This window comes from Mobula birostris, chromosome 4 (genome assembly GCF_030028105.1).
Source record: "Mobula birostris isolate sMobBir1 chromosome 4, sMobBir1.hap1, whole genome shotgun sequence".
Taxonomy (NCBI): Eukaryota; Metazoa; Chordata; class Chondrichthyes; order Myliobatiformes; family Myliobatidae; genus Mobula; species Mobula birostris.
The window spans coordinates 155,952,566-155,980,265 of NC_092373.1; the positions used below are offsets into that span (position 1 = coordinate 155,952,566).

The 27,700-nt window shown below is 41.1% G+C and overlaps 2 protein-coding genes across 11 annotated transcripts in view; one reads left to right on the forward strand and one right to left on the reverse strand.

Moving 5' to 3' along the window:
• The window catches only part of LOC140196681 (limbin-like), a 239,638-nt gene extending 215,049 nt beyond the window's left edge, over positions 1–24,589 (forward strand). For 2 of the 8 annotated variants that reach the window (XM_072256292.1, XM_072256293.1), the window contains exons 22-23: positions 1,894–2,130; positions 21,142–21,693. In XM_072256292.1, coding sequence (XP_072112393.1) covers positions 1,894–2,130; positions 21,142–21,202 — 298 coding nt within the window. In that variant the 3' untranslated portion in view covers positions 21,203–21,693. Of the gene's footprint in view, positions 1–1,893; positions 4,014–8,087; positions 8,170–10,335; positions 10,512–21,141; positions 21,694–24,555 lie in introns of those variants that run through there. The other 6 variants (XR_011885776.1, XM_072256298.1, XM_072256299.1 and 3 more) reach the window with 6 other exon arrangements.
• A 1,780-nt stretch (positions 24,590–26,369) lies between these two features.
• The window catches only part of LOC140196049 (serine/threonine-protein kinase 32B-like), a 325,870-nt gene continuing 324,539 nt past the window's right edge, over positions 26,370–27,700 (reverse strand). For all 3 annotated transcript variants that reach the window (XM_072254755.1, XM_072254756.1, XM_072254757.1), the window contains one exon: positions 26,370–27,661. In XM_072254755.1, coding sequence (XP_072110856.1) covers positions 27,526–27,661 — 136 coding nt within the window. In that variant the 3' untranslated portion in view covers positions 26,370–27,525. The remainder of the gene's footprint in view (positions 27,662–27,700) is intronic.

A 27,700-nucleotide genomic window follows, 5' to 3' on the forward strand; every position in this document is an offset into this window, starting at 1 on the left:
CTGTAGTGACTTCAGATGATAAGACTTAGGAGCAGAATTAGGCTAGTCAACCCATCAAGTCTGATCTGCCATTAGATCATGGGTGATTCATTTTCATTCTCAACACCATTCTCCTGCCTTCTCCCTGTAACCTTTGATACCTTTACTAATCAAGAACTTACCAACCTCCACATTACATGTACCTTATTCTTGACATCCACAGCTGTCCGTGGCAATGAATTATACCGATTCACCACCCACTGGCTAAAGAAGTACATCCTCATCTCTATTCTAAAGGGACATCCTACTGGTCTGAGCTGTGCCCTCTGGTCCAAGACACTCCCATTGTTGTAAACATTATGTCCACTCTATCTAGACCTTTCAGTATTTAGCAGACTTGAATGAAAACCCATCTCATTCTACAAGTCCACAGCCAATCAATGCTCCTCATACATTAAGCTTTTCCTTCCTGGGATTATTCTCAGAATCCTCCTCTAGACCCACTTCAATGCCAGCACACCTTTTCTTAGATAAGGAGCCCAAAACTGCTCACAATATTTTAAGTGTGGACTGACCAATGTATCATAAAGCCTCAGCATCACATCCTTGATCATGTATTCCACTCCTCTCAAAATAAATGCTAACATTGCTTTTGTCTTCCTTACCACTGACTCAACCTGTAAGTAAACCTTTAGGGAATCCTGCACTAGGACTATCAAGTCTCTTTCTATCTCTGATTTCTGAATTTGCTCCTCATTTAGAAAATAGTATCTTCTACCAAAGTGTATGACCATATACTCCCCTACACAGTATTCCATCTGCCACTTGTTTGCCCATTCTCTTAATCTGTTCAAGGCCTTCTGGAAACTCAGAATCAGGATTAATAACACTGGGATATGTAATGAAATTTGTTGTTTTACAGCAGCAGTACATTGAAAAACATAATAAAAAACTAAATTACAATAAAATATTCTTATTTTGCATGAATAAGAATATTCATATAGATACAGTATATATGAATATATATATATAATTGGTGCAATAATTATGTGTGTTTTAAATATATATATATAAATAATTAGTGCAAAAGGAGAGCAGTGAAAAATAGCGAGGTAGTTTACATGAGCTCATAGTCCATTTTAAAATCTGATGGCAGAAGGGAAGAAGCTGATCCCCGCTCACGGCTTCCTCGACACTACCTGCCCCTCCACCTATCTTCTTATCATCTGTAAACTTGACCATAAAGCCCTCAATTCACTGATTCAGATCATAAACATATAATGTGAAAGTAGTGAACCCAGCACGCACCTCTGCGGGATATCACTAGTCATGTCAGCCAATCAGACCTGGGTTGGTTTATTCCACAGTCTGGCATGTAGAGGGCTTCCACATCTGCTCGTATTTTCTGTGTCTAATGGTATCATTCCCAAAGCTCTGTTCCTCATGGAACTTTACTCAGGAGTTAGCAGACGTTGTCCAGGAGATGGCCATTTCTGGGCAGACTGAGTCCCTATTTGCACCCCCATTGTTCAGTCTTGCTCACCCATCAATCCTGCCAAACAGCCCACCTGATTCCCCAACGTATCACTTGGGCCCTGAACCCAAACCCCTGACAACTGATTAAGCCCCTGATCTCCAGTCCTCCCACCAGCAACTTACAAGGCAGTAAATTGCATCCAGGTGAACTACCACCATCATCTCCCATCTCCCCAGTTCCTGAATGGGCTTTTTTTTTTTTTTTGCTCCTTCTGAATCTTGTCTATGTTACAAACCTAGTCCAACTAACTTCCAATGTTACTTGGACCAAGCTCACATAGTCAGTATCCTTGACCCAAAGCTTGCATTTTACAATGTACAATTTCTATTTGATTAATAGTTCTTATACAAGTCTTCTTTTGTGAAATTTATTTGCAGCATATTGAAGAAAAAGCGTTTGCAGCTCTTGAAACAGGTGTCTTTTTCTCAAAGCCATGGTTCTTCTGAAATCCGCCCTGATGACGATCCTGAACTAATTAATGAAAGAGCAGGACAAATGTTAAAGATGGCGGATACAGGGGAGAAAGTATTTGTGTTCCGGATCAAGAAGGAAGATCCTTGTTCCTCAGACCTTCCATCAAGGAAGAAAAAACGTAACTTCTTAAATTTTAAAAGGTCAGCTGTAGCAAATTTGGATGGACTTTAAATTACTTAATTCAAGGTCATTATTACTTTGGAACCTATATTTAAACGAGTGAACCATCTAACTTCTATGATAGTGAAGCAGTGTTTAAAGTAGTCTGACAGTGATGCAGGTATATTTGCATAACTAGTTTGCAATACAGACATGGGTATTTTGATCATTTTTTTGCACTTGCCTCCCACCTCCCAAGCCATTAAGCTCCTATGCTTGTGTGTTGCTTGAAATTCCAGCATCTGCAGATTTCCTCATGTTTGCATTTTCAAGCTCCTATGCTTGGCCATTTTGTATTGTGCTATTTGTTACTTAACACTGAGGATGAATCCTAATGTCCCTCTTTAATAGGTTTACTAAATCAAATCCTAATTAGAATAAGTCATTAGTTTCAGACTAAGCGTGCTCATGGGTTTTATTTTGTGACAATATTATGAACAATTGATACAAAGGAAAAATATCTTTACTCCTCTTTTTGTTTCCACTTTAGAGTGATAGAAAATGAGATTAGTGCTGAATACAAATAAATTGTCTACATAATTTCTACTAACCATATCGCCATTTTGCTTATCCTTTTGCAGGTTTTTCAAATTTGACTTTTTCTTTGAGGGTCAAGAAAGCTAAGAAAGCATAATGCACCAATGAGATTGCATAAAATATTTTTATATCTTGTTTGATAAATTTAAATCTCAAATGTAAAATATATACAGTTTGTGAAAGTTCAAAATATGTTGTAATGTGATTATTTTTCAGTGTTCAATGAATATCTGTTACCATGTCTGGTTTCCAAACTAACTATCTTACAAAAGTCATAATCTTTAGATCTGCATATGCATATAAAACTATGTGGAACACAGAAAGAATGAATGCATTCAGTATTTTACTCAAGAGTTGAGGAATGAAGGAATAGATTTAAAGTAAGGGTGGGGGGGGCGCAAAGATTTAATAGGAACTTGAGGGCCAACCTTTTTCTTATTCTAAGGGCAGTATGTACGGTATACATAACAATCTGCCAGAAGATGTAATTGATACAGAAACAATAACAATTTATAAAAGACAGTTGGATGGATACGTTGACCGGAAAGGTTTAGAAGGTTATGGGCCTAACACATGTAAATAGAACTTGCTTGGATGGTGCATTTTGCTCAGCATGGACCATGTAGGCCTAAGTGCCTGTTTCTGTGACATATGACTCAATAACGCTTTCTCTTTTTTTTCCATTGAACAAGAGCCCATTTGACGTGCACAGGTCTCCACTGATGTACCAGAGCACATATTGTTCTCTTTGCTCCATCATTCATTAAAGACTTTCACACACACATTTCAACCAGGCTCTTCAACAATACTGAAATCAGTATAATCTATCAATCTATAGAAGGAAGAAACAGTCCCAACCTGAAACATTGACAGCTCGTTTCTCTCCGCAGATGGTGCCTGACCTGCTGAGCTCCTCCAGTATTTTGTGTGTATTGCTCAAGATTTCCAGCATCTGCTGCATCTCTTGTGCTTTTAGACAAATATTTGAATTAGTGAGGCATAGAAGGCTTTGAACCAAGTACTAGTAAATCGACTGAGTGCAGATGGGTAGTTGGGTGGTTGTCGTGGAAAAAAGGGCTGTATTGACTTACAGAGAAATCAGTGGATTTTAATGAAACTTTTCATTAATATTCACACATCCATGGAAAGATTAAGTTTGAATCCTGTTAGGTTAATAGAAGACATAATTTTTAACACTTAAATTGTTATGGTATAATATCAATTCATGAGTCAAAAATTTGACACTTTACCTAATGTGTGCAGTTAATGGTCGAACAAGCAAAGAAACCCACTTTTCATTTGAAATGAATTTAAGGAATAATAAAGAACTGAGACTATAATTCCATGAGCCCGCATTCCTGCTTTCAGTAACTAGTTATTTACAGTGGTCATTTTCCATTATAATTGACATTGGTAACTAGAATTTAGTTCACGCTCTTCTGCAGGACTGAACATATGCTGTGTAAAACACTCGCTTTGACCACCGAAGCATAGAAAAACTTTCACAAACTCACAAAACCCCCGGTGACCCAGTCTCTGAGGCCGACGTGAGAGGATTCTTCATGTCAGTGCTAGGAAAGCATCTGACACTGATGGGGTACCTAAACGAGTACTAAAGTCCTGTGCTAATTAACTGGCTGGAGTGCTCACTGAGATTTATAGCCTCTCACTTTGGCAGACTGAGCTACCCACCTGCTTCAAGCAGGCTTCAATTATACCGGTGCCAAAGAAGAAAGTGGTAACCTGCCTCAATGACTATCGTTCAGTAGTACTTATATCCACAGTGATGAAGTGTCTTGAGAGGTTAGTGATGAAACTTATCAACTCCTGCTTGAGGAACAACTTGGATATGCTCCAATTTGCCTACTATTACAACAGCTCCATAGCAGATACCAATTCATTGGCTCTTCATTCAACCCTGGAACATCTAGACTGCAAAGATGCTTAGGCTGCTCTTTATCAACTACAGCTCAGCATTTAATAATATCATACCTTCAAAACTAATCAATAAGCTTCAAGGCCTTGGCCTCAATAACTTCTGCAATTAGATCCTCATTTTCCTCACTTACTGACCCTAATCTGTTCAAATTGGCAAAAACATCTCCCCCACAATCTCCTTCAGCACAGGTGCACCACAAAGCTGTGTGCTTAGCCCCCTGCTCTAATTGCATTACACTTTCGACTACGTGGCTAAGCACAGCTCCAATGCTATATTTTAAGTTTGCTGACAACACCACTGTCATTGGCCAAATCGATGGTGATTTGTCAAATCAGCATATAGGAGGGAGATTGAAAATCGAGCTGAGTCATGCCACAACAACAATCCATACCTCAATGTCAGCAAGTCCCAAGCAGCTGAGCCTACTGGGCCTGAACACCTCCCTCTGCAACTGGATCCTAGACTTCCTGACTGGGAGACCTCAGTCAGTCCGGATTGGAAGCAGCATCTCCAACACCATCACACTGAGCACGGGGGCCCCCCAGGGCTGTGTGCTCAGTCCACTGCTGTTCACTCTGCTGACCCACGACTGTGCTGCAACACACAGCTCGAACCACATCATCAAGTTTGCAAATGACAGGACCATGGTGGGTCTCATCAGCAAGAACGATAAGTCAGCATACAGAGAGGAGGTGCAGCAGCTGTCGGACTGTTGCAGAGCCAACAACCTGTCTCTGAATGTGAACAAAACAAAAGAGATGGCTGTTGACTTCAGGAGGACACGGAGGACACTCTACATTAATGACTCCTCCGTAGAGATCGTTAAGAGCACCACATTTCTTGGTGTTCACCTGACAGAGAATCTCACCTGGTCCCTCAACACCAGCTCCATAGCAAAGAAAGCCCAGCAGCGTCTCTACTTTCTGTGAAGGCTGAGAAAAGTCCATATCCCACCCCCCCATCCTCACCACATTCTACGGAGGTTATATTGAGAGCATCCTGAGCAGCTGCATCACTGCCTGGTTCAGAAATTGCACCATCTCGGATCGCAAGACCCTGCAGTGGATAGTGAGGTCAGCTGAGAAGATTATTGGGGTCTCTCTTCCCGCCATTAGAGACATTTACACCACACACTGCATCCGTAAAGCAAACAGCATTGTGAAGGACCCCACGCACCCCTCATACAAACTCTTCTCCCTCCTGCCATCTGGCAAAAGGCACTGAAGCATTCGGGCTCGCACGACCAGACTATGTAACAGTTTCTTCCCCCAAGCTATCAGACTCCTCAATATCCAGAGCCTGGACTGACACCAACCTACTGCCCTCTACTGTGCATATTGTCTTGTTTATTATTTATTGTAATGCCTGCACTGTTTTGTGCACTTTATGCAGTCCTGGGTAGGTCTGTAGTCTAGTGTAGTTTTGTGTTGTTTTATATAGTTCAGTGTAGTTTTTGTATTGTTCATGTAGCACCATGGTCTTGAAAAACATTGTCTTGTGTTTACTGTGTACTGTACCAGCAGTTATGCTCAAAATGACAATAAAAGTGACTTGACTTGAATTCAGGAGGAATCCAGAGTCCATGAGCCAGGTTTCATCAGGGGATCAGAGGTGGAGAGGGTCAGCAACTTCAAATTTCTCAGAGTTATCATTTCAGAGCACCTGTCCTGGGTCCAGCATGTAAATTCAATGATGAAGAAAGCACAGCAGCACCTCTAATTTCCTAGAAGTTGGCAATGATTGAGCATGATATCTAAAATTTCAACAAACTTCATATACTGACTGGTAAACACCAATACTTTTGAACAGAAAACCCAACAAAAAGTAGTGGATATGGTGGTCCATCATAGGTAAAGACCTCCTCACTATTTAGTACCACACAGAACATTGTCACAGAAAAGCAGGGTCCATCATTAGGGACCCCCGCTACCCAGGACGTGCTCTCTTCTCACTGCTACCATCAGGAAGAAGGTATGAGAGCCTCAGGACACACACCAGCAGGTTCAGGAACAGTTATTACCTCTCAACCATTTTGCTGAACCAGAGGTGATAATTTCACACAACTTCACCTGCCCCATCATTGAACTGTTCCCACAACCTATGGATTCAATTTTAAAGACTCTTCATCTCCTGTTCTTGGTATTTATTGTTCATTTATTATTATTATTTATTTTTTCTTTCTTTCCATATTTACACAGTACGTTGTCATTTGCACACTGGTTATCTGCCCTTTTGGGTGCTGTCTCTCATTGATTATATTATGGTTCTTGGATTTATTGAGTATGCCAGCAAGAAAACTAATCTCATATGGTGAGATACCATATGTATATGGTGACATATATGTACTTCGATAATAAGTTTAAGCTCTGAACTAAGGTCCACTCAGTTATCTTGAAAAAATTGTGAGATTGCACAGAAATGCATTAAATTTAATGTTGTGATGATTAGCACGCAGATTTGTCTATTTAACTGGAACCGGTGTGTTTCCCGTAGGGGAAGGTCGCAGAATCCACGCTTCCTGCGTCAATGTAGCACTGACCTCTGGGAAGTGAATCTGTGTTTGGAGGACTTTCCCCAGGACAGCTGCAGTCGTACAGTAGGAATGACTGCCAGAAAGTGGAGGTGAACACAGGGGAAGGAGGAATAGAATTACTTTTCAGAGTGTCTCCCTTCGTGCACCCCTTTCCACAAACCTGACGACCTGGCATGAGTGACTAATGTACTGCAAGTGACTCCAAGTCACTGACAGCAGACTGAACTCACAGACAGAGATAGGAGGCAGTGACTGCAGCATGTAGCTCAGAATCTTTTTCTTAAAATGCTATCAGTGAGGGAGCCTTACTGATTATAAGACAAAGGCTGTCAGATATTGTATCCAAGACATCAATACAGACCCTGTCTAATGTCATTTTGTCAGTGAGTATTAAAGGTTCCCCAAGTTCTAAATCCTCCCAGAATCAGGTAAAAGATATGTAATCTATGACAATGTAAGATGAACAAGTTAGGCCAGGTAAGTTAAGTTCCACTAGAGAGAACTGCAGCCTGAAGTGTCTGGGCCAGCTCTTCTGGATGTTGGGTGACCCAGAACATAGGCACAAATGGACCAATGTCCTCAGAGTAAACATTGTGTTTGTAATTCTGCAATAGCCAATGTAGTCTTAAGTCGTAATGTACAGGCTCCTGAAAATTTCCAAATCTTCAGGTTTTTTCAAATCTAATATTTAAAACTTTTCTGGCCAGACTACCCCATTAAGCAGTTGAGCTTATTCACAGAAGAAGGAAGTCAATGGTATGCGATTTTGACTTCTTCTAGCAAAACTTTAGCCCTAGATTTTCAGTAGCTTATGTTAACCTGCACCTTGAATATTCAAAATATACCTCAGTCGGTAGGAGGAGAAGATGGCAGTGTGACGCAGCGCGCGCAACCTCTCTGGTGATGAATATCTGTAATCTGTCAAGTAGGAGGCCGTGCGCAATTCTGATTTGATGGAGGCAGACTTGAGAGCACGGAGGAACATCTGGTGAAACTTCTGAAATGCCTGCTTCGCTGCCGCTGCTACTGTGTGATCTGAAATCTCTGGAGGGGAAGGCCCTGAATCCTTGGCGGCTGGGGCCGGGGTCGAAGTGCTCGGTGCTCGGTGTTGGAGGGCTGCTCTGAGGCTTGAAGTTTTTGGACGGACTCAGAGTCGGAGTGGTCGGGTGCTTCCAGGGTGCTGCATTGGCAAGTTTGTGGCACTGGAAGCTCATGGCAGGAAGAGTTTCTTCCTTCTACCGTCTGCGTGAGATGTTGGGGCTATCGGGACTTTGAAACTTTTTTTTTTACCGTGCCCATGGTCTGCTCTTATCAAATTACAGTATTGCTTTGCACTGTTGTAACTATATGTTATAATTATGTGGTTTTGTTAGCTTTAGTCTTGGTCTGTCTTGTGTTTCTGTGATACCATACTGGAGGAACATTGTATCATTTTTTAATGCATGCATTTCTAAATGACAATAAACAAGGACTGAGTGTCCTCATAATGTAATCTAATCTAATCTTTTTATTATTCTCTTTGTGTTTGGTGAATGTGCCTGTTAGTGAACGTGGGTAAGTTTGCAAGGTATTCTATTATTTTTCTATCATTTCGTTTCTGCTCAGCTATAACCTCAGGTCGAAGAGTGTATCCTTGCCTCTGCCCGCCTCTCATTTCAAAGCAGGATCATTAAGAGAAAAAGCTTCTAGTTGGTTAAATTATCATCAATGTATTACCTGCAGCACCAGGGTTCCCAACACACTCGACCACTGTTACACTACGATTAGGAATGCCTACTGGTCCATTCCTAAACTAAGTGTTGGGAAACCTGATCACTTCGCTGTTCTGCTGCTACCTGTGTACAGGTAGAGGTTAAAGGACTCATCAGAGTGTCTGAACGAATACACCACTGTTGTCGCAGACTTTATAAAAACACAAAATCATTCAGTCTTTCCTAACCAGAGGCTGTGGATGAATCATGAGATCTGCAATCTGCTGAGGCCCAGGTCAGTGACATTCAGGTCTGGTGACCAAGTTACATGCAAGAAGTATAGGTACGATCTCCAGAAAGTTATCTCACATGCAATTGATTATCTCTGGACCAAACTTGAATTGTTGAAGGATGTTCGACAGCTATGGCAGTATTTCAATGCTATCACCTCGTACAAAGGGAAACCAAGCAACATAGATGACAACAAGACTTTGCTTGCAGATGAGCTCAATGCCGTTTATGATTGCTTTGACTATGAAAACATGGAGGCATCTTCATGAACTCACAGCTACCGATGGCCCTGTGATTTCAGTCTCTGAGGCTGATGTGAGAGCATCCTTCAGGAGAGTGAATCCACAGAAAGCATTGGTCCCAGATGTGAAACCTGGCTGATTACAAAAGACCTGTGCAGATTAACTGACTGGGGTGTTCATCAAAATCTTTAATCTCTCAGTTCAGCAGTCTGAGGTACCCACCTGCTCCAAGCAGTCTTCAATTATACTGGTGCCTAACAAGAACATGGTAACCTGCCTCAAAGATTATTGTTCAGTAGCTCTTATATCCACTGTGATAAAGTCCTTTGTCAGGAAACATATTAACTCTTACCTGAGAAACGACCTTGATTTGCTCCAATTTGCCTACCATCACAACAGGTCAAAGGCAGAGGTAATTTCATTGGCTCGTCACTCAATCCTGGGACAGCTGTACAATGAAGATACATACATCAGGATGTCCTTCATTAATTGCTGCTTGGTATTCAATGCCATCATCCTCTTAAAACTAATCAATAAGTTTCAAGTCGTAGGCCTCAATACCTCTGTGTGCAATTGGATCCTCAGTTCCCTCACATGCAGATCACAGCCAGCTTGAATTGCAACATCATCTCCTCCACAATCTCAGCCCCCTGCTCTATTCACTTTATACTTATGACTGTGAGGCTAAACACAGCTCCAGTGCCTTATTTTAGATTGCCAACAACAGCACAATAGTTAGATGATTAAAAAGTGACAAATCAGCATTTAGGAAGAATATTGAAAATCTGGCTGAGTATTGCCACAGCAACAACCTCTCACACAATGTCAGCAAGACCAAAGAGGTGATTATTAACTTCAGGAGGAGGAAACCAGAGGTCCATGTGCTAGTCTTCACCATTGCATTAGAGGTGGAGAGGGTGATCAACTTAAATTCCTTGCTGTTATCATTTCAGAGGATCAGTCAGCAGCACAGATACAGTAGAAGCGTTCCTGTGAAGGTCTCTAGCGGAGCTTGAAAAACCCTGTCTCCATAAAAGAGAGATACCGTCTAGCGGAGCGACCTGAGTCAGAATGGTAAGGCTTTGGCTCAACAGGCTTTGGCCAGAACAGGTAGAGGTGAGATAAACAGGTAGGTTTATTTCTTATTTCCTTTTCTTATTTAACTTTTGAAAGAATGGAGGGGTATGTCTGCAGGACCAGTGTCTGTCCTGTGTGTCAGATGTGGAATTTCCAGGAGACTTCCAGCCTCCCTGTGGCTCAGATTGGTAGGGAACGGAAAAGGATGGCAGCAGTAATAGTGGACTCTATAGTTGGGGCAGATCCTGTTGATGTGAAAAAGAAACACCGATAGTAGTTTGCCTCCCAGGTGCCAGGGCCTGCGATGTTTCTGAACGTGTCCACAATATTCTGAAAAGGGAGGATGAGCAGCCAGAAGTCATGGTACATATTGGTACCAAGGACATAGATAGAAAAAGGGAGGAGGTCCTGAAAACAGAATACAGGAAGTTGGGAAGCAAGTTGAAAAGCAGGACTTCGTGGGCAGTAATCTCAGATTTGCTGCCTGTGGCATGTGACAATGAGGATAGTAATTAAGTGAGGTGGGAGATAAATGACCGGCTTAAAAATTGGAGCGGGGGCGCTGATTCAGATTTCTGGATCATTGGGACCTCTTCTGGGGCAGTTGTGCCTGTACAAAAGGGACGGGCTGCACTTGAATCCAAGGGCAACCAAGATCCTGCAGGCAGCTTTGCTAGAGCTGTGGGAGTGGTTTGAACTAATATGGCTTGGGGATGGGAACCAGTATGATAGAGCTGAGGATCAGCCAGCAAGTTTACAAGTAGATAATGGGTGTAATAGGAATGTATCGAAGGGCAGGCAAATAATTGGATACAAATGCAGACAGAGCAAAGATTTAAATTGACCACAGAGGCAAAATTCAAAGGGCGAAGAATGCAGGATTGAAGGTGTTATATTTAAATACACATAATATTTGAAATAAGGTGAATGGACTCATGGCACAATTAGAGATTGGTTGGCATGACACTGTGGACTTCACTGAGTTGTACCTGAACGAAGGTCACAGTTGGGAGCTTAATATCAAAGGATATACCTTGTATCAAAAGGACAGGCAGGAAGGCATAAGCAGTGGTGTGGCTCTGTTGGTAAGAGATGGAGTTACATCTTTAGAAAGAGGTGACGTAGGGTCAGAGAATGTTGAATCTTTGTGGGTGGAGTGAAAAAACTGCAAGGGTATAAAAAAAACATTATTGAAATCATATACAGGCCTCCAAATAATATCCAAGATATGGGGTTGAGATCGCAAAGGGAGCTGGAAAGGGCATGAAATAAGGGTAATGTCACAATTGTAATGGGAGATTTTAGTATGCAAGGGGATTGAGAAAATTAGGTTGGTGTCAGATCGCAAGAGTGAGAATTTGTTGAATGCCCACAAAATGGATTTTTAGAGCAGCTTGTGCTTGAGCCTACTTGAGGCAAGCCTATTATAGAGTGGGTGTTGTGTAATAATCCAGATTTTATTAGGGAGCTTAAGGTAAAGGAATCCTTGAGAGCCAGTGATCATTATATAATTGAATTCATACTGCAATTTGAGAGGAAGAAGCATAAGACACATATCTCAGTATCACAATGGAATAAAGGGCATTACAAAGGCAGGAGAGAGAAACTTGACCAGGTGGATTGGAGGGGTATACTGGTGAGGAAGAACACAGAGTAGAGATGGCTGAAATTTCTGGGAATAGTTCACAAGGTGAAGGGTAAGTATGTCCCACAGAAGAAGTTCTCAAATGGTAGCAGTAGGCAGCCTTGACAAGGAAAATTAAGAACTACTTAAAAGCCAAGGAAAGGGCATATAATGTAGCAAAAGTGAGTGGGAAGTTGGATGGTTGGGAAGTTTTTAAAATTGAACAAAAAGCAACTAAAAAAGCCATAAGAAGGGAAAAGATGAAATATGAGGGCGGACTAGCCAATAATATAAAGCAGGATACTAAAAGTTCTTTTCAATTATATAAAGAGTTAAAGGAAGGTGAGAGTTGATGCTGGTGAGGTAGTAATGGGGAACAAAGAAATGGTGATGAACTTAATAAGTACTTTGCATCTGTGGAAGACACTAACAGGTCTGTGGTCCATGAGTGACAGGGAGCAAGAGTGAGTGCCATTGCTGTTACAAAAGGAAAAGTGCTAGGCAAACTCACTAGGATAAGTCACCAGGACCAGATGGATTACATCCTAGAGTTCTGAAAGAGGTTGCTGAAGTGATAGCAACTGGATTGGTTATGATCTTTCAAGAATTGTTTGATTCTGGCATGGTTCTGGAGGATGGGAAAATTGCAACTGTCACTCTCTAAGAAGAGAGGAAGGCAAAAGAACGGTAATTATAGGCCAGTTAGCCTAACCTCAGTCATTGGTGAAGTGTTGGATTCTATTGTTAAGGATAAGGTTTTGGGGTACTTGGAGACTAATGATAAATAGGTCAAAGTCAGCATGGTTTCTGTCAAGGAAAATATTGCCTTACAAATCTGTTAGATTTCTTTGAGGAAATAACAAATAAGTTGGACAAAGGAGAGGCAGTGGATGTCATTTACTTGGATCTTCAGAAGGCATTTGAAAAGGTGCCACTTATGAGACTGCTTAACAAGATGAAATCCTATGGCATTACAGGAAAGATCCTGGCAAGATTAGAGGAATGGCTGACAGACAGGAGGCAGCAAGTGGGAATAAAGGGGACCTATTTTGGTTGGCTGCCAGTGACTAGTGGTGTTCCTCATGGTTCAGTATTGGGACCGTTACTCTTTACTTTGTTTGTTAATGATGCAGATAATGGAATTGTTGGCTATGTGGTAAAGTTTGTCATTGATATAAAGATAGAGGGAGGGATAGGTAGTGCTGAAGAAGCAATGCAATTGCAGCAGGACTTAGACAAATGGGAAGAATGGGCAAAAAGCTGGCAGATGGAATACAGTGTTGGGAAATGTATGATAATGCATTTTGGTAAAAGGAACACAAGTACAGACTATTATCTAAATGGGGAGAAAATTAAAACATCAGAGGTGGAGAGGGACTTAGGAGTCTTTGTGCAAGATTCCCAGAAAGTTACTTTACAGGTTGAGTCTGAGGTAAAGAAAATAGGTTTAATGTTGGCATTTATTTCAAAGGGAATGGAATATAAAGACAAGGAGATAATGCTGAGGCTTTATAAGATGCTAATTAGGCCACACCTGAAGTATTGTCAACAGTTTTGGGCCTCATATCTTGGAAAGGATATGTTGTCATTGGAGAGAGTCGTGAGGAGGTTCACGAAGGTGATTCTGGGAATGAAGGCATTGACATATGAGGAGTGTTTGGCAGCTTTGGGCCTGTACTCACTGGAATTTAGAAGAATGCATGGGGATCTCATTGAAACCTACTGAATGTTGAAAGGACTAGATAAGGTGGATGTGAAGAGGATGTTTCCTATGGTGAGGGTGTCCAGAACTAGAGAGCACAGCCTCAAAATTAAGTGGCAAACCTTTAGAACAAAGATAAGGAGGAATTTTTGTAGCCACAGAATGTCTCCAACATCATTTGTTCTGCCACATCAGTTGTGGGCTCCAAAACCATAGCAATATTTAAAGTGAAAATATATAGTTCCCTGATTGGTCAGGCCATCAAAGGTTATGGCAGGAAGGCAGGGGTATGGGGTTGATTGGGATCTGAGATCAGCCATGATGGAATGACAGAGCAGACTGAATGGGCTAAATGGTCTAATTCTGCTCCTATGTTTTATGGTCTTATCTGTCCTGGGTCCAGCATGTAAGTGCCACTGCTTTCTTAGAAGTTTGTAAAGATTCAGCATGTCATCTAAAACTTGGACAAATTTCTATAGATGTGGGCTGGAGAGTATATTCACTTGTTGAATTATGGCCTGGTATGGAAACACCAGTTCCCTTGTACAGAAAAGCCTGCAACTGGGAGTGGATATGGCCCAGTTCATCATAGGTACCTCTCCCTACCATTGGGCACATCTATACGGAGTGCTGTCTCAGGAAAGCTGCATCCATCATCAAGGACCCCCATCATCCAGGTCATGCTCTCATGGGCCAGATGCTTCTCGTAGGTTCACCCTCCTGAACAGTGCTTGCACTTTGGCCTCAGAGACTGAAATCATGGGATCATCGGGGGGGCCATTAGAGTTTGTAATGGTACCTCCATGTTTTGATTGTCAAAGCGAGCAGAGAAGGCATTGAGCTTATCTGGAAGCAAAGCCACGTTGTTCCTTATGTTGCTTGATTTTACTTCATAAGAGCTGAGAGCACTGAGGCCCTGTCACAACTGTCAAGCATCCTTCGATGATTAAAGTTTAGTCTGGAATTGCCACTTTACTCATAAAACTAATTTAACATTGATTTGCTTTCTTATTTCTCTACCTAACCATCTTCTCTAATATTCTATCAAGTGTTCTGAAATGTTAGGTTTAAGCATTGGGTATCTGAGTCACATTTTCTAGTACTTATCATGTTGAAAGGCACTGCCATTGCTGTGATCATTTTAAAAGCATCAGAGCATACTTCTGAACCCACTTTAGAGACTTAGATAATGTCTCGGACAGTATGCTTGAACTCTGCAAGATTGAGGAGAAATCATAGTGGCCACAGATTTTTTATTTAGCATTGATCTAGCATTAAGTCAGATCCAAATTAAAAGCAAAAGAGAGAGCATACAAGGAAGCCAAAGCTAGTGGGAAGATAGAGGATTGGGAGGCTTTTTAAAACTTGCAAAAGGAAATTAAGAAGGTCATTAGGAAGGAAAAGATGAATTATGAAAGGAAGCTGGTGACTGATATCAAAGAAGATACTAAAAGCTTTTTAAAGTATATATAGGGTAAAAGAGAGTTGAGGGTAGATATAGGACCAATAGAAAATGATGTTGGAGATATTGTATTGAGAGATGCAGAGATGGCAGAGGAACTGAATGTGTATTTTGCATCAGTCTTTACAGTGGAAGACATCGGTAGTATACGGAAATTCAAGAGTATCAGGGAAGTGAAGTATATGCAGTGAAAATTACGACTGAGAAGGTGCTCAAGAAGTTTAATGATCTGAGAATGCATAAATCTGCTGGACCTGATAGAATGTACCCTCGGTTTCTGAAGGAAGTAGCTGGAGACATTGCGGAGGCATTAACAATGGTCTTCCAAGAATCGACAGATTCTGGCATTGTACCGGATGATAGAAAATTGTAAGTGTTACTCCGCTATTTAAAAAGGGTGTGAGGCAGCAGAAAGGAAACTATAGACCTGTTAATCTGACATCAGTGGTTGGGAAGTTGTTGGAATCGATTGCTAGGGATGAGATTACGGAATACCTGGAGGCACATAACAAGATAGGCCAAAGCCAGCGTGGTTCCCTGAAAGAAAAATCCTACCTGACTAACCTACTGCAAGTTTTTGAGGAAATTACCAGCAGGGTAGACAAAGGAGATGCGGTAGATATGGTGTGCTTGCATTTTTAGAAGGCCTTTGACAAGGTGCAGCACATGAGGCTGCTTAGCAAGATAAGAGCCCATGGAATTACAGGGGAGTTACTAGCATGGGTGGAGCATTGGCTGATCAGTGAAATCAGAGAGTGGGAATAAAGGCATCCTATTCTGGCTGGCTGCTGGTTACCAGTGGAGTTCCACAGGGGTTGGTGTTGGGACCATTGCTTTTTACGATGTATGTCAATGATTTGGACTATGGGATTAATGGATTTGTGGCTAAATCTGCTGATGAGGTAATTAATGAATACTTTGCTTCAGTATTCACTACAGAAAAGGAGCTTGGTGATTATAGGGATGACTTGCAGTGGACTGAAAAGCTTGAGCATGTAGATATTAAGTAAGAGGATGTGCTGGAACTTTTGGAAAGCATCAAGTTGGATAAGTCACCGGGACCAGATGGGATGTACCCCAGGTCAGGAGTCCCCAACCTTTTTTGCAACACAGACCGGTTTATAATTGACAATATTCTTGCGGACCGGCCGACCCTTTGGGGGGGGGGCGGGTAGGGTTGCCAACGGACAAGAGTAGCAGTCAAATACGTTGTGTTTACCCCGAGAAAGACTACCATGACCATGAAGCATCGCGCGGACACCAGTGCGCATGCGTGTACGTGCCGATTTTTTTCTACAAATCATTCTTGGCGATTCTGTTCAGTGGGGGTCTTAATCACGACCGGAATGTAGATGATAAGTGGCTAATACACTCAATTTCATTTCTAAAAGTGCTTATCTAACGAATTTAATATTAAACACACAGCGCATATTTTCCTCGCATGAATATAGTGGTAAGTCAATTATCAGGGGAGGACAGGGGAGCTTGAAGTAAATGTTGAACGAACTTCCAATAGAAATGGTATAGGCATGTTCGATATTATCATTTAAAGAAAAATTGGATAGGTATATGGACGGGAAAGGAATGGAGGGTTATTGGCTGAGTGCAGGTTGGTGGGACTATGGAACTAGGTGAGAGTAGCGTTCAGCACGGACTAGAAGGGCAGAGATGGCCTGTTTCCTGTAATTGTTATATGGTTATATAAGTCACTTATGATGCTATTGACTTATAACATTTTAAGTAACGTTTGGATATTAAACACACAGCACATATTTTCCCTGTATGAACATATAAAATCACTGCAACACACCAATATCGCTGAATCAGTGGGAGCCCTGGGCTTGTTTCCCTGCAACAAGATGGTCCGATGGAGGGGTGATAGGAGACAGCGATACTCAAAGGAGGTTCCTTATGTCCAGTCTATTCCACAATTTAGTTTTCGTTGCATTCATTGCAGAGATACGTTGGAAATGGAAGCAACGTTTTCAGTGCTTTCGTGGCTATCCCAGGATATTTAGCCTTGACTTTGATCCAGAATGCCGGCAGAGACGTTATGTCAAACATACTTTCCAGCCCACCGTCATTTGCAAGCTCGAGGAGTTGATCTCCTTCCCGCGCTGACATGGATGACACGTGCATAATGACCTCGCGTGCGTTCAAGCTCAACAGTGCGTGACAGGGAATGAGGAAAGATGCAGCTGACTCGTATCGCCAAATCATATCATTTCCTCACGGCCTGATAGCACATGCTTTGTGGCCCGGTACCGGTGGTTGGGGGCTGCTGCCCTAGGCTACTGTGGGAAGCAAGGGAGGAGATTGCTGAGCCTCTGGTGATGATCTTTGCATTATCAATGGGGACGGGAGAGGTTCCAGAGGATTGGAGGGTTGTGAATGTTGTTCCCTTATTCAAGAAAGAGAGAAGAGATAGCCCAGGAAATTATAGGCCAGTGAGTCTTACTTCAATGGTTGGTAAGTTGATGGAGAAGATCCTGAGAGGCAGAATTTATGAACATTTGGAGAAGTATAATATGATTAGGAATAGTCAGCATGGCTTTGTCAAAGGCAGGTTGTGCCTTACGAGCTGATTGAATTTTTTGATGTGACTAAACACATTGATGAAGTAGAGCAGTAGATGTGGTGTATATGGATTTCAGCAAGGCATTTGATAAGGTACCCCATGCAAGGCAATGAGAAGTAAGGAGGCATGGGATCCAAGGGGACATTGCTTTGTGGATCCAGAACTGGCTTGCCCACAGAAGGCAAAGAGTGGTTGTAGATGGGTCATGTTCTGCATGGAGGATGGTGACCAGTGGTGTGCCTCAGGAATCTGTTCTGGGACCCCTACTCTTCATGATTTTTATAAATGACCTGGATGAGGAAGTGGAGGGATGGGTTAGTAAATTTGCTGATGACACAAAGATTGGGTGTGTTGTGGATAGTGTGGAGGGCTGTCAGAGGTTACAGCACGACATTGATAGGATGCAAAACTGGGCCGAGAAGTGGCAGATGGAGTTCAACCCAGGTAAGTGTGAAGTGGCACATTTTGGTAGGATCAGGGGGATCTTGGGGTCCGAGTCCATAGGACACTGAAAGCTGTTAGGCAGGTTGACTCCGTGGTTAAGAAGGCATATGGTGCATTGGCCTTCATCAACCGTAGGATTGAGTTTAAGAGCCGAGAGGTAATGTTGCAACTATATTGGACCCTGGTCAGAACCCACTTGGATTACCGTGCTCAATTCTAGTCGCCTCACTACAGGAAGGATGTGGAAACCATAGAAAGGGTGCAGAGGAGATTTACAAGGATGCTGCCTGGATTGGGGAGTATACCTTATGAGAATAGGTTGAGTGATTTCTGGATAGGTACATGGAGCTTAGAAAAATAGAGGGCTATAGGTAAACCTAGGTAGTTCTAAGGTAAGGACATGTTCAGCACAACTTTGTGGGCCGAAGGGCCTATATTGTGCTGTAGGTTTTCTATGTTTCTATGATACAAGGATAGGTGGAGGAGTGGGTAGTGTTGAGGAAACAGAAAGCCTGCAGGGAGACTTAGATAGTTTAGGGGAATGGGCAAAGAAGTGGCAAATGAAATACAATGTTGCGAAGTGTATGGTCATGCACTTTGGTGGAAGAAATAAATGGGCAGACTATTATTTAGATGGGGAGAGAATTCAAAATGCAGAGGTGCAAAGGGACTCGCGGGTCCTTGTGTGGGATACCCTAAAGATTAACCTCCAGGTTGAGTCAGCGGTGAAGAAAGCGAATGCAATGTTGGCATTTATTTCTATAGGTATAGAATATAAGAGCATGGATGTGATGTTGAGGCTCTATAAGGCACTCGTGAGACCCCACGGAGTATTGTGTGCAGTTCTGGGCTCCTCATTTTAGAAAGGATATACTGACATTGGAGAGGGTTCAGAGAAGATTCACGAGAATGATTCCAGGAATGAAAGGTTTACCTTATGAGGAACGTCTGGCAGCTCTTGGGCTGTATTTCCTGGAGTTCAGGAGAATGAAGGAGGATCTCATAGAAACATTCCAAGTGTTAAGAAGCCTGAACAGGTTAGATATGGCAAAGTTATTTTCCATGGTAGGGGAGTCTAGGACAAGAGACATGACTTCAGGATTGAAGGGTGTCCGTTTAGAACAGAGATGCAGAGGAATTACTTCAGTCAGAGGGTGGTAAACCTGTTGAATTTGTTGCCATGAGCAGCTGTGGAGGCCAAGTCATTGGGTGCATTTAAGGCAGAGATAGATAGGGTTTTGATTAGCCAGGGCATCAAAGGGTATGGGGAGAAGGCAGGAGAGTGGGAATGACTGGAAGAATTGGATCAGCCCATGATTGAATGGTGGAGCAGACTCAATGGGCCGAATGGCCTACTTCTGCTCCTATGTCTTATGGTCTGATGGTGTTGGTCGTAAAATTTGTTTCACACATACAAGCTCAGTTAGATTTTAAAATGTTAGACTTTACAGAGTCTACACTATTCCCTGAGACTTGGTATGTTACTGGAACTGTGAAGAATCAAAAACTAGCCATAATATCATTTTATGGTTTGGGGCTTTATAACCACAACTACCAGGCCTAGATTTAGGCATAGATTATTGAAAACAGCAGGATTCCAACAATTTGGATGAACTGCATTGCCAAGAATATCGATAATGATAATTCAGAAATGTGGTGCCAATAATATCAAGTAAATTATGGTATTTTACTGATCCATAAGACATACAATCCTGGAGCTGAACCTGGTTAGCACATGAGCTGGTGGTGATGCAGGAAAAAAGGCTAATGAAAAATGCAGATGCAACATATTCTCTCCCTAGAGTGCAAAAAGAATAGCATTTATATGGTAAATGAATAAATGAAGTTAATGCCAGGGTAATTTATTGCTCAGTAGTTCTTTTTGCTCCCTTTGCTATTACTTTGATGCTTATTACTGTCAAATGGAAAGTGATCAAGTTTACTGTGCCCACTCATCTCCTGAAGTTCATCTTTGCAAGTTAGTAATTTGGCCAGGTCCGATTTAACTGTTTTCATTCATCATATAAGAAACTGCTGACAAAAATCTAAACTACAGATGCTGAATATCTGAAATAAAAACAGTAAGAGCTGGAAAGACTCAGCAAGTCAAGCAGCATCTCTGGTGGAGAAATAGAGTTAATGTTTCAGATTGTTACCAAGCAGGTACCATAATTAGCAAAAAGTGAATAGAAAGACAAGGCCACCTCTAACCCAAGTGCACTCATTCCAACAAATGCTTTTGAAATGAAAATTATAAGGTTAAATAATGTGTAAACCCTTTTTCAAACATTGCTTTCAATGGGCTGAATTGAACTGTATCTTAGTTAGATACATTCTGGTACTTTTGGTCCCTAACCTCCTGCACTTACTTGGGCTGACATAGAAGACCAAATAATCTGACCTATGACTCACAGGAGGGAGAGTGAGGTCTCAGCAGTATTGTGGATATTATGACAAGGCAAAGGCTAAGGTAATGTGCAGACAAGGGATGATTGATGGATATTGTGCAGTCAACCCAGACAAGGGAGCTCTTTGAAGAGCATAGCTTCCCTTTTGCACAACATGGGATTGGAGCTATTTGTCATACCAAACAAGATGATGCAAACAACATTTACTATTGGTCACCTTACTAATTCTGAAATATCATTGGCCTTTAATGCATAGATTTAATTGGTTATTAATACCTATATTCATTGAAATCTACAGCACATTACAGGCCCTTTGGCCCATAATGTCGTGCCGACCATGTAACGTACTCTAGAAAATGCCTAGAATTACCCTACTCCATAGCCCTCTATTTTTTAAAACTCCATGTACCTACCTAAGAGTCTCTTAAAATGTATTATCAAATTATCTTTGGCTGGTTTCACAGTACAGGTATTAATTTGATGGAGAAGATGGCGCGACGCAGCGCACGCGGCTGTTCGGAATGATATCGTATCTGTGAAGTAGGATCCTGATCATGCACAATCCTGATTTGATGGAGACAGATGTGAAGAAGCACGGAGGAACACCTGGACAAACTTCTGAAATGCCTGCTTCGCTGCCACTGCTACTGTGTGCTCGAGAATCCCCGGAGGGGAAGGCCCCAAATCCTTGGCTTTGACTATTGCCTGTTGCTGTGACCGGGGTCAAAGTGCTCGGCAGAGATGGTGCTCGGTGCATCGTGTCAGGGAGCTGGTCAGAGGCTCGGAGTTTTCGGATGGACTCTGAGTCGGACTGTGGTCGGATGCTTCCAGGATGCTGCATCGGCAAGTTTACGGCGCTGGAGGTTTACCATCTGTGTGAGATGATGGGACTTCCAAGAGCCTTTTAGACTTTTACCGTGCCCATGGTCTGTTCTTATCAAATTACGGTATTGCTTTGCACTGCTGTAACTATATGTTATAATTTGTGGTTTTTGTTAGTTTTTAAGTCGGTTTGTCATGTGTTTCTGTGATATCATTCTGGAAAAAACATTGTATCATTTCTTAATGCATGCATTACTAAATGACAATAAAAGAGGACTGTGTGTCCTCATAATCTAAAAAAAATTCACATTGTTGATTCAATAAGGACATTGAGCGCTACGGTAGCACAGTAGTTAGTGCGATACTATTACAGCTTGAACTATTGGGGTTCAGAGTTCAAAGGCAGTGTCCTCTGTAAGGAGTTTCTGTACAGCTTCCCCGTGGAATACGTGGGTTTTCTCCAGGTCATCCGATTTCGTCCCACAGTTCAAAGTCATACTGGGTAGGTTGATTGGTCATTGTAAATTGTCCCGTGATTAGGTCAGGGTTAAATCAGAGTTGTCAGGGGATGCTGGGTTGTGTGGCTCAAAGGGCTGGGAAGCTCTATACCTCACAGTTACCTCTAAATATATAATTCTCAACACTGAGTTATAAAAAGATAAGACAGACCCATTAACTTGGCAAGTGGGTTGGTCAAAATTAAATGTTTTTATTGATGGAGGAAAGGCTAGCAAATATCCAAATTCATAAATGTTGCCACAAATTATATTCCATTGAACTTGTTCAGCACCATTACAGTAAACTGAATTAGTTTGAGAAAGCAGTGAATGAAGTCACCATTTTCGAAGGAATTATTACCAGTGCAGTTTTGCCACTATTGAAATGATTGCCATTCAGTTGTTACATACTTTTTTTAAGCAATTGAAACTAGACTGATTTTGCAGCACATTTACATCATTTCCTGGTATGATTTCTGTTCAGTTTTATTGCTGTGTAAAATGATATGGCTCAGCTTTTGACCCATATGTAGCTGAGGGGAAATAAAGAAAAACCCTATTTCTTGGATGGATTGATATGGCTAGATAGCTGGGTCTTCACTAGAGAAGTGGGTGAGAGTGAGTAATGTGGACTGTGAGATCGAACTCCTAGTAACAGAAAAGTTAAAAGCAATGGGCACGATCACTTGGCTAGTGTTCAGGCTAAATTTAAAAGAGACACTGCCCATCATCTCTTCCTGATTGCCAGTGCTAGAGTGTGAGGTGACAGAACAACTGTTAAGTGATCGGAGGGTGTTTTTATTTTCCTCTTTCTATTCTGATTAGTCAAGTGATTTAAATCCAGGAATATCAATATAGGAATGTTTGCCTGTTCAAGTCTAATACAAAGTAATTAAGCCATCAATAAATCAAACAGATGGCTGGGTAAACGATGTGTTGCAGTTGCAATATGTAGGAAATGGTGGACTCCATTCTGACAAACAGTGACCAAATTAGTAGCAAATGTTGGCTGTTCAGGGCACTTTGGCTCAGGGTCAATGAGCTGGAGACTGCATTCCATGCATTACAACATAGAAAACCTACAGCACAATACAGGCCCTTCGGCCCACAATGCTGTGCTGAACATGTACTTACTTTAGAAATTACCTAGGGTTACCCATAGCCCTCTATTTTTCTAAGCTCCATGTACCTATCCAGGAGTCTCTTAAAAAACCCTATCGTGTCCGCCTCCACCACCATTGCTGGCAGCCCATTCCATGCCTTCACCACTCTCTGCGTAAAAAAATTACCTCAGACATCTCCTCTATACCTACTACCAAGCACCTTAAAACTGTGCCCTCTTGTGTTAGCCAGTTCAGCCCTGGGATAAAGCCTCTGACTATCGACATGATCAATGCCTCTCATCATCTTATACATCTCTATCAGGTCACCTCTCATTCTCCGTCACTTCAAAGAGAAAAGATGTGTTCCAAGTGATCCCAATTCTATGCATTTAGGAAAATTGAAAATAATAATCAAACCAGGTCAATGTAGTTTTATGAACAGTAAATCATATTTGACAAATTCACTTGAATTCTTTGAGGATGTGACAGGGAAAGTTGATACAGGGGAACCTGTAAATGTAATGTATTTAGATTTCCAAAAGACGTTTGACAAGTTGCCACACAAACAACTCATGTATAACTTAAATGCCCAAGATTTGTTGCATGTAAAGATCATGTCAACTATGCCTGCAGATGGATGGAAATTCAGGGAACAGCTCTTTAGCCACAGGAAGCAAGTGGTTGAAGAAGCCCTAGAGATAACTTTAACCAAAGGGACTACAATAAACCCAATCTCATTGGAAACTGACACCAATCTAATCTATGCCATTGCTCCAAAAGTTTTAACCTTTCTTGACACAGTGCTATACTTAACCTTTAACAAGCTTCCTGCTGTAGTGGGGCTAATCTATATGATAAATAGAAATTCTCTCCTGTCACAGATCTTCCTGCTGTAGTGGGACTAATTTATATGATAAGTAGAAATTCTCTCTGATCACAGATCCTCTCTTTTGCTTTTTTGACTCCTTCCCCCTTTGCAAATTGAAACTTTTTTAAAATCTGATTATCGCATTCTGAAGAAAGATCATAGACCTGCAGTGCTAACGCTAATCTAATTTCACATATGCTGTCTGGTATATTGTGCATTTCCAGTGTTTTGTGTTTCATTTTAGATATCCAGGATCTGCAGTTTTTTTTTTAATTTCTGAGTTAATGGAGTATGACCCATGGCTTGCATTGCCCATGAATTTGGATTTATACATTCCCTACAATACAGGGCTTTGCATAGGTAAAGGAAACTATGACTCAAGGTTTATTGACCCAATAATGATATTAAGTTTGAAAAGTGTGCATGCCTAATATTAATTTCTCACTTTTATAATGAAGATCTCATTGCACTCTGCCTAATAGATGGAGCAATGGCTTCCGTTGTGGACATTACAGAATAGAATAATTATTGCCCCTGTAGGTTGATTAGCCGAAGTTAATTATTATTAATTATCTTCTTTGTTTCCAGCCATTCCATGACGTGACCTGCTGTGATCATGGTCTGAAGTCTATCAGGCAGTACTTTACTGAGGCCTTTTGAAAATTCAAGTATGTTGGATATAGTGCAGTAACCTTTATACTTGTTAGTTCCCCAAATAATTCCATGGTATAATCATATATGATACTCCCTTTTAAAACTGTAATTCTTGTTTCCTGAATTTTTTACATCCTTGAGTTAATATCTAATTCTTTCTCTTAGCACCAGAGTTAAACCAACTGGTTCATTGTGCCCAAGGGTTGTCTCCAGTAATTTGGTACCACTATTTTAAATTTATTTTACCCAAATGTAATAATGGTTTTGTTATCTCTTTCCTGATTGTCTTTAATACTAAAGAATAAATTTCATTTGGAGCAGAGGTTTAAGTTTTCCAGGTTTAATTAATTTACTCAGTCTAATTTTGTCTCAAATGTTTCTTTTATTGTTTCATCTCATTTAAATACATAGATGCCTTCTGGCAAAATAATTGAGATGAAGTATTGTTATTCATTATAACTCAGCTTGATTTATTATACAATTGCATTTGGGAAGTGGTCTTAACGTCTAAGGGACAAATTGTGTTAATCATTGATCACTATATAATTACTGCAAATTGAATTGATGAGAGCTTCTGTTGGACTTTGTTTTTATTTATTTTTCATTGAGATACAGCGCAGAATAGGCCCTTTGAGGAATTGCTGAGCATAGCTCAATCAGTTTTTAATGTTAGCCTAATAACCTATCAACTGGTACATCTTTGGACTGTGGGAGGAAACCGGAGCACCTGGAGGAAACCCATGCATTCACGGGGAGAACGTGCTGTCTCTTTACAGGCAGCAGTGGGAATTGAACCCGCATCACCTGGACTGTAAAGCATTGTGCTAACCACAAACATCCATTCAGGGCCCTAAACAGTCCTTCCAGGTGAGGCAACTCTTCTCCTGCAAAACTGTTAGGACCGTCTATTGTGTCTGTCGCTCTCAATGTGACCTCCTCAACATTGGTAGACCACTTTGACGATCACCTCCATTCCATCCTCCAAAAGCAGAACTTCACAGTGGTCAAACATTTTAATTCTGATTCCCATTCCCATTCTGACATGTTGTTCCATGGCTGCCTCTTGTGCCATGATGAGACCACCCTCAGAGTGGAGGTGCAACATTTTATATTCCATCTGGGTAGCCTCCAACTTGATGGCTTGAATACCGATTTTTTCCTTCTGGCAAAAAAAATTCCCTCCCCCTCCACTCTTCTTCTATTCCCACTCTGACCTCTTACTTCTTCTCACCTGCCTGTCACCTACCCCGGGGATTCCTCCTTTCCTTTCTCTTATGGTCCACTCTCCTATCAGATTTCTTCCTCTCCAGCCCTTTACCTTTCTTACCCACTGGTTTCCCCCATCACCTTCTAGCTATACTCCTTCCCTTCCTCCCACTTTTTTTATTCTGGTGTCTTCCCGTTCCTTTCCAGTCCTGAAGAAGTTCTCAGCCCAAAACGTTGACTGCTTATTCATTTCCATAGTTGCTGCCTGACCTGCTGAGCTCCTCTAGCATTTTGTGTGTGTTACTTTGGATTACAGAATGTATTCTAAATAGAAGCAGGTGAAAAAAAACAATAAACATTATTCAATCATGATTTAATACTATTGTCACTTTTGATATAACAATAGAAATTTCCTATCATTTCTTTCTAACTCTTCTAACGTTATCAATGCTAATGTTAAATAACTGGTCACACTTTAAATCACCATTCTTATTTGGTTCATGCAATATGCTAGCAATACTAATATGCAGGATCTTCGCACTATTCAGACTTACATCTTAAATAAATCTTTCATGTTGCATCTATAATGTATTGAGCTTTGACAGCACCCTGTGCCAGGTAGTATCTCTTCCTGAATGAATGGCAAATGTCAAGGTGAACTTCAGGAGATAGAGTGGGCACAGCAAACCTTCCATTTGACAGTTATAAGCATCAAAATAATAGCAAAGGGAGCAAAAAGAACTGAGCAATAAATTACCTTGGCATTAACTTGATTTATTCATTTACAGTATAAATGCTATTCTTCTTACTGATGATGCTTTCTGACAACAGGTTTGTTAAATGACAAAGAATAGTCAATATCCAATGTGAATTATTGTCAACAATCCCAACATTACCATTGTACTTACTGTCTTCTCAATTTGTACAAAAGCAATCTATTGAAAATGGTAGTTGAGTGTTGTTAATTAATTTAAAAACAGAAACACTAAATAATAACTAGGACATTAATACTGATAATGAAATTTACATTACAACGGAACATACTCTTGTAGTAATCATTACCAGCAGTCCTCTAAAAGTGCATGTTCTTTCACGAACTACAGAATATGGTACTTGGTCAATATTAGCTCGATGTTCAACATTTTATTAACACAGCATGTTATGATCACACAAAAAGAAAATTCCCATTGAAACATTGAATTACTTTGTAACTGTATGTGTATTTAATCCAAGTGTCTAAAAATATTTCCATCAGGCCAAAGACATAAAATAGTTAAAATATCCGGGAAGATGCACACTGGAACTTTCCGTGGTCATAGTTCAATGCTATGCATACTTTAAAGTCAACGTGAAGCCATAAAATTTTGCTATTCTCAAAGGCTTAGGTGGGATGCCTGCACTTAAAAGATCTTACAAGCTTTAGAAGAATGAATATGATAAATTGACTTCAGGCCAGCTTAAAGATATATCGATGTTATTACGGTTCTAAATAAGGCTGTTGTCCTACTGATACTTTCGTTCTTTCTAGTCTATCACGAGGGTAGAAAATTAACTTCAATCTTTTATTGACTGTTTCATCCAAGCTGCTTTCCCATGCAGGGAAAGATATTTAACCCACAAGGCATGCACAAAAATAATGCACACCATAATACACATAGTCTTTAGGGTTCGTGGCAAGCTCAAACTAACTCTGGTAGACTAGCTTGGAGTACTTGTGCAGACAGATCCAGGCGTATTATTGTTGTGACCATCTTCTGTCTTTTCATGTGTCTGACTGCAAATTCCATTTTCTTTGCTGGATGGCTGCTCAACTTCTGCCTGTGATTTTCGTAATCTGAAGAGCAAAAACCATAAAATGATGTTTGAGTACAGT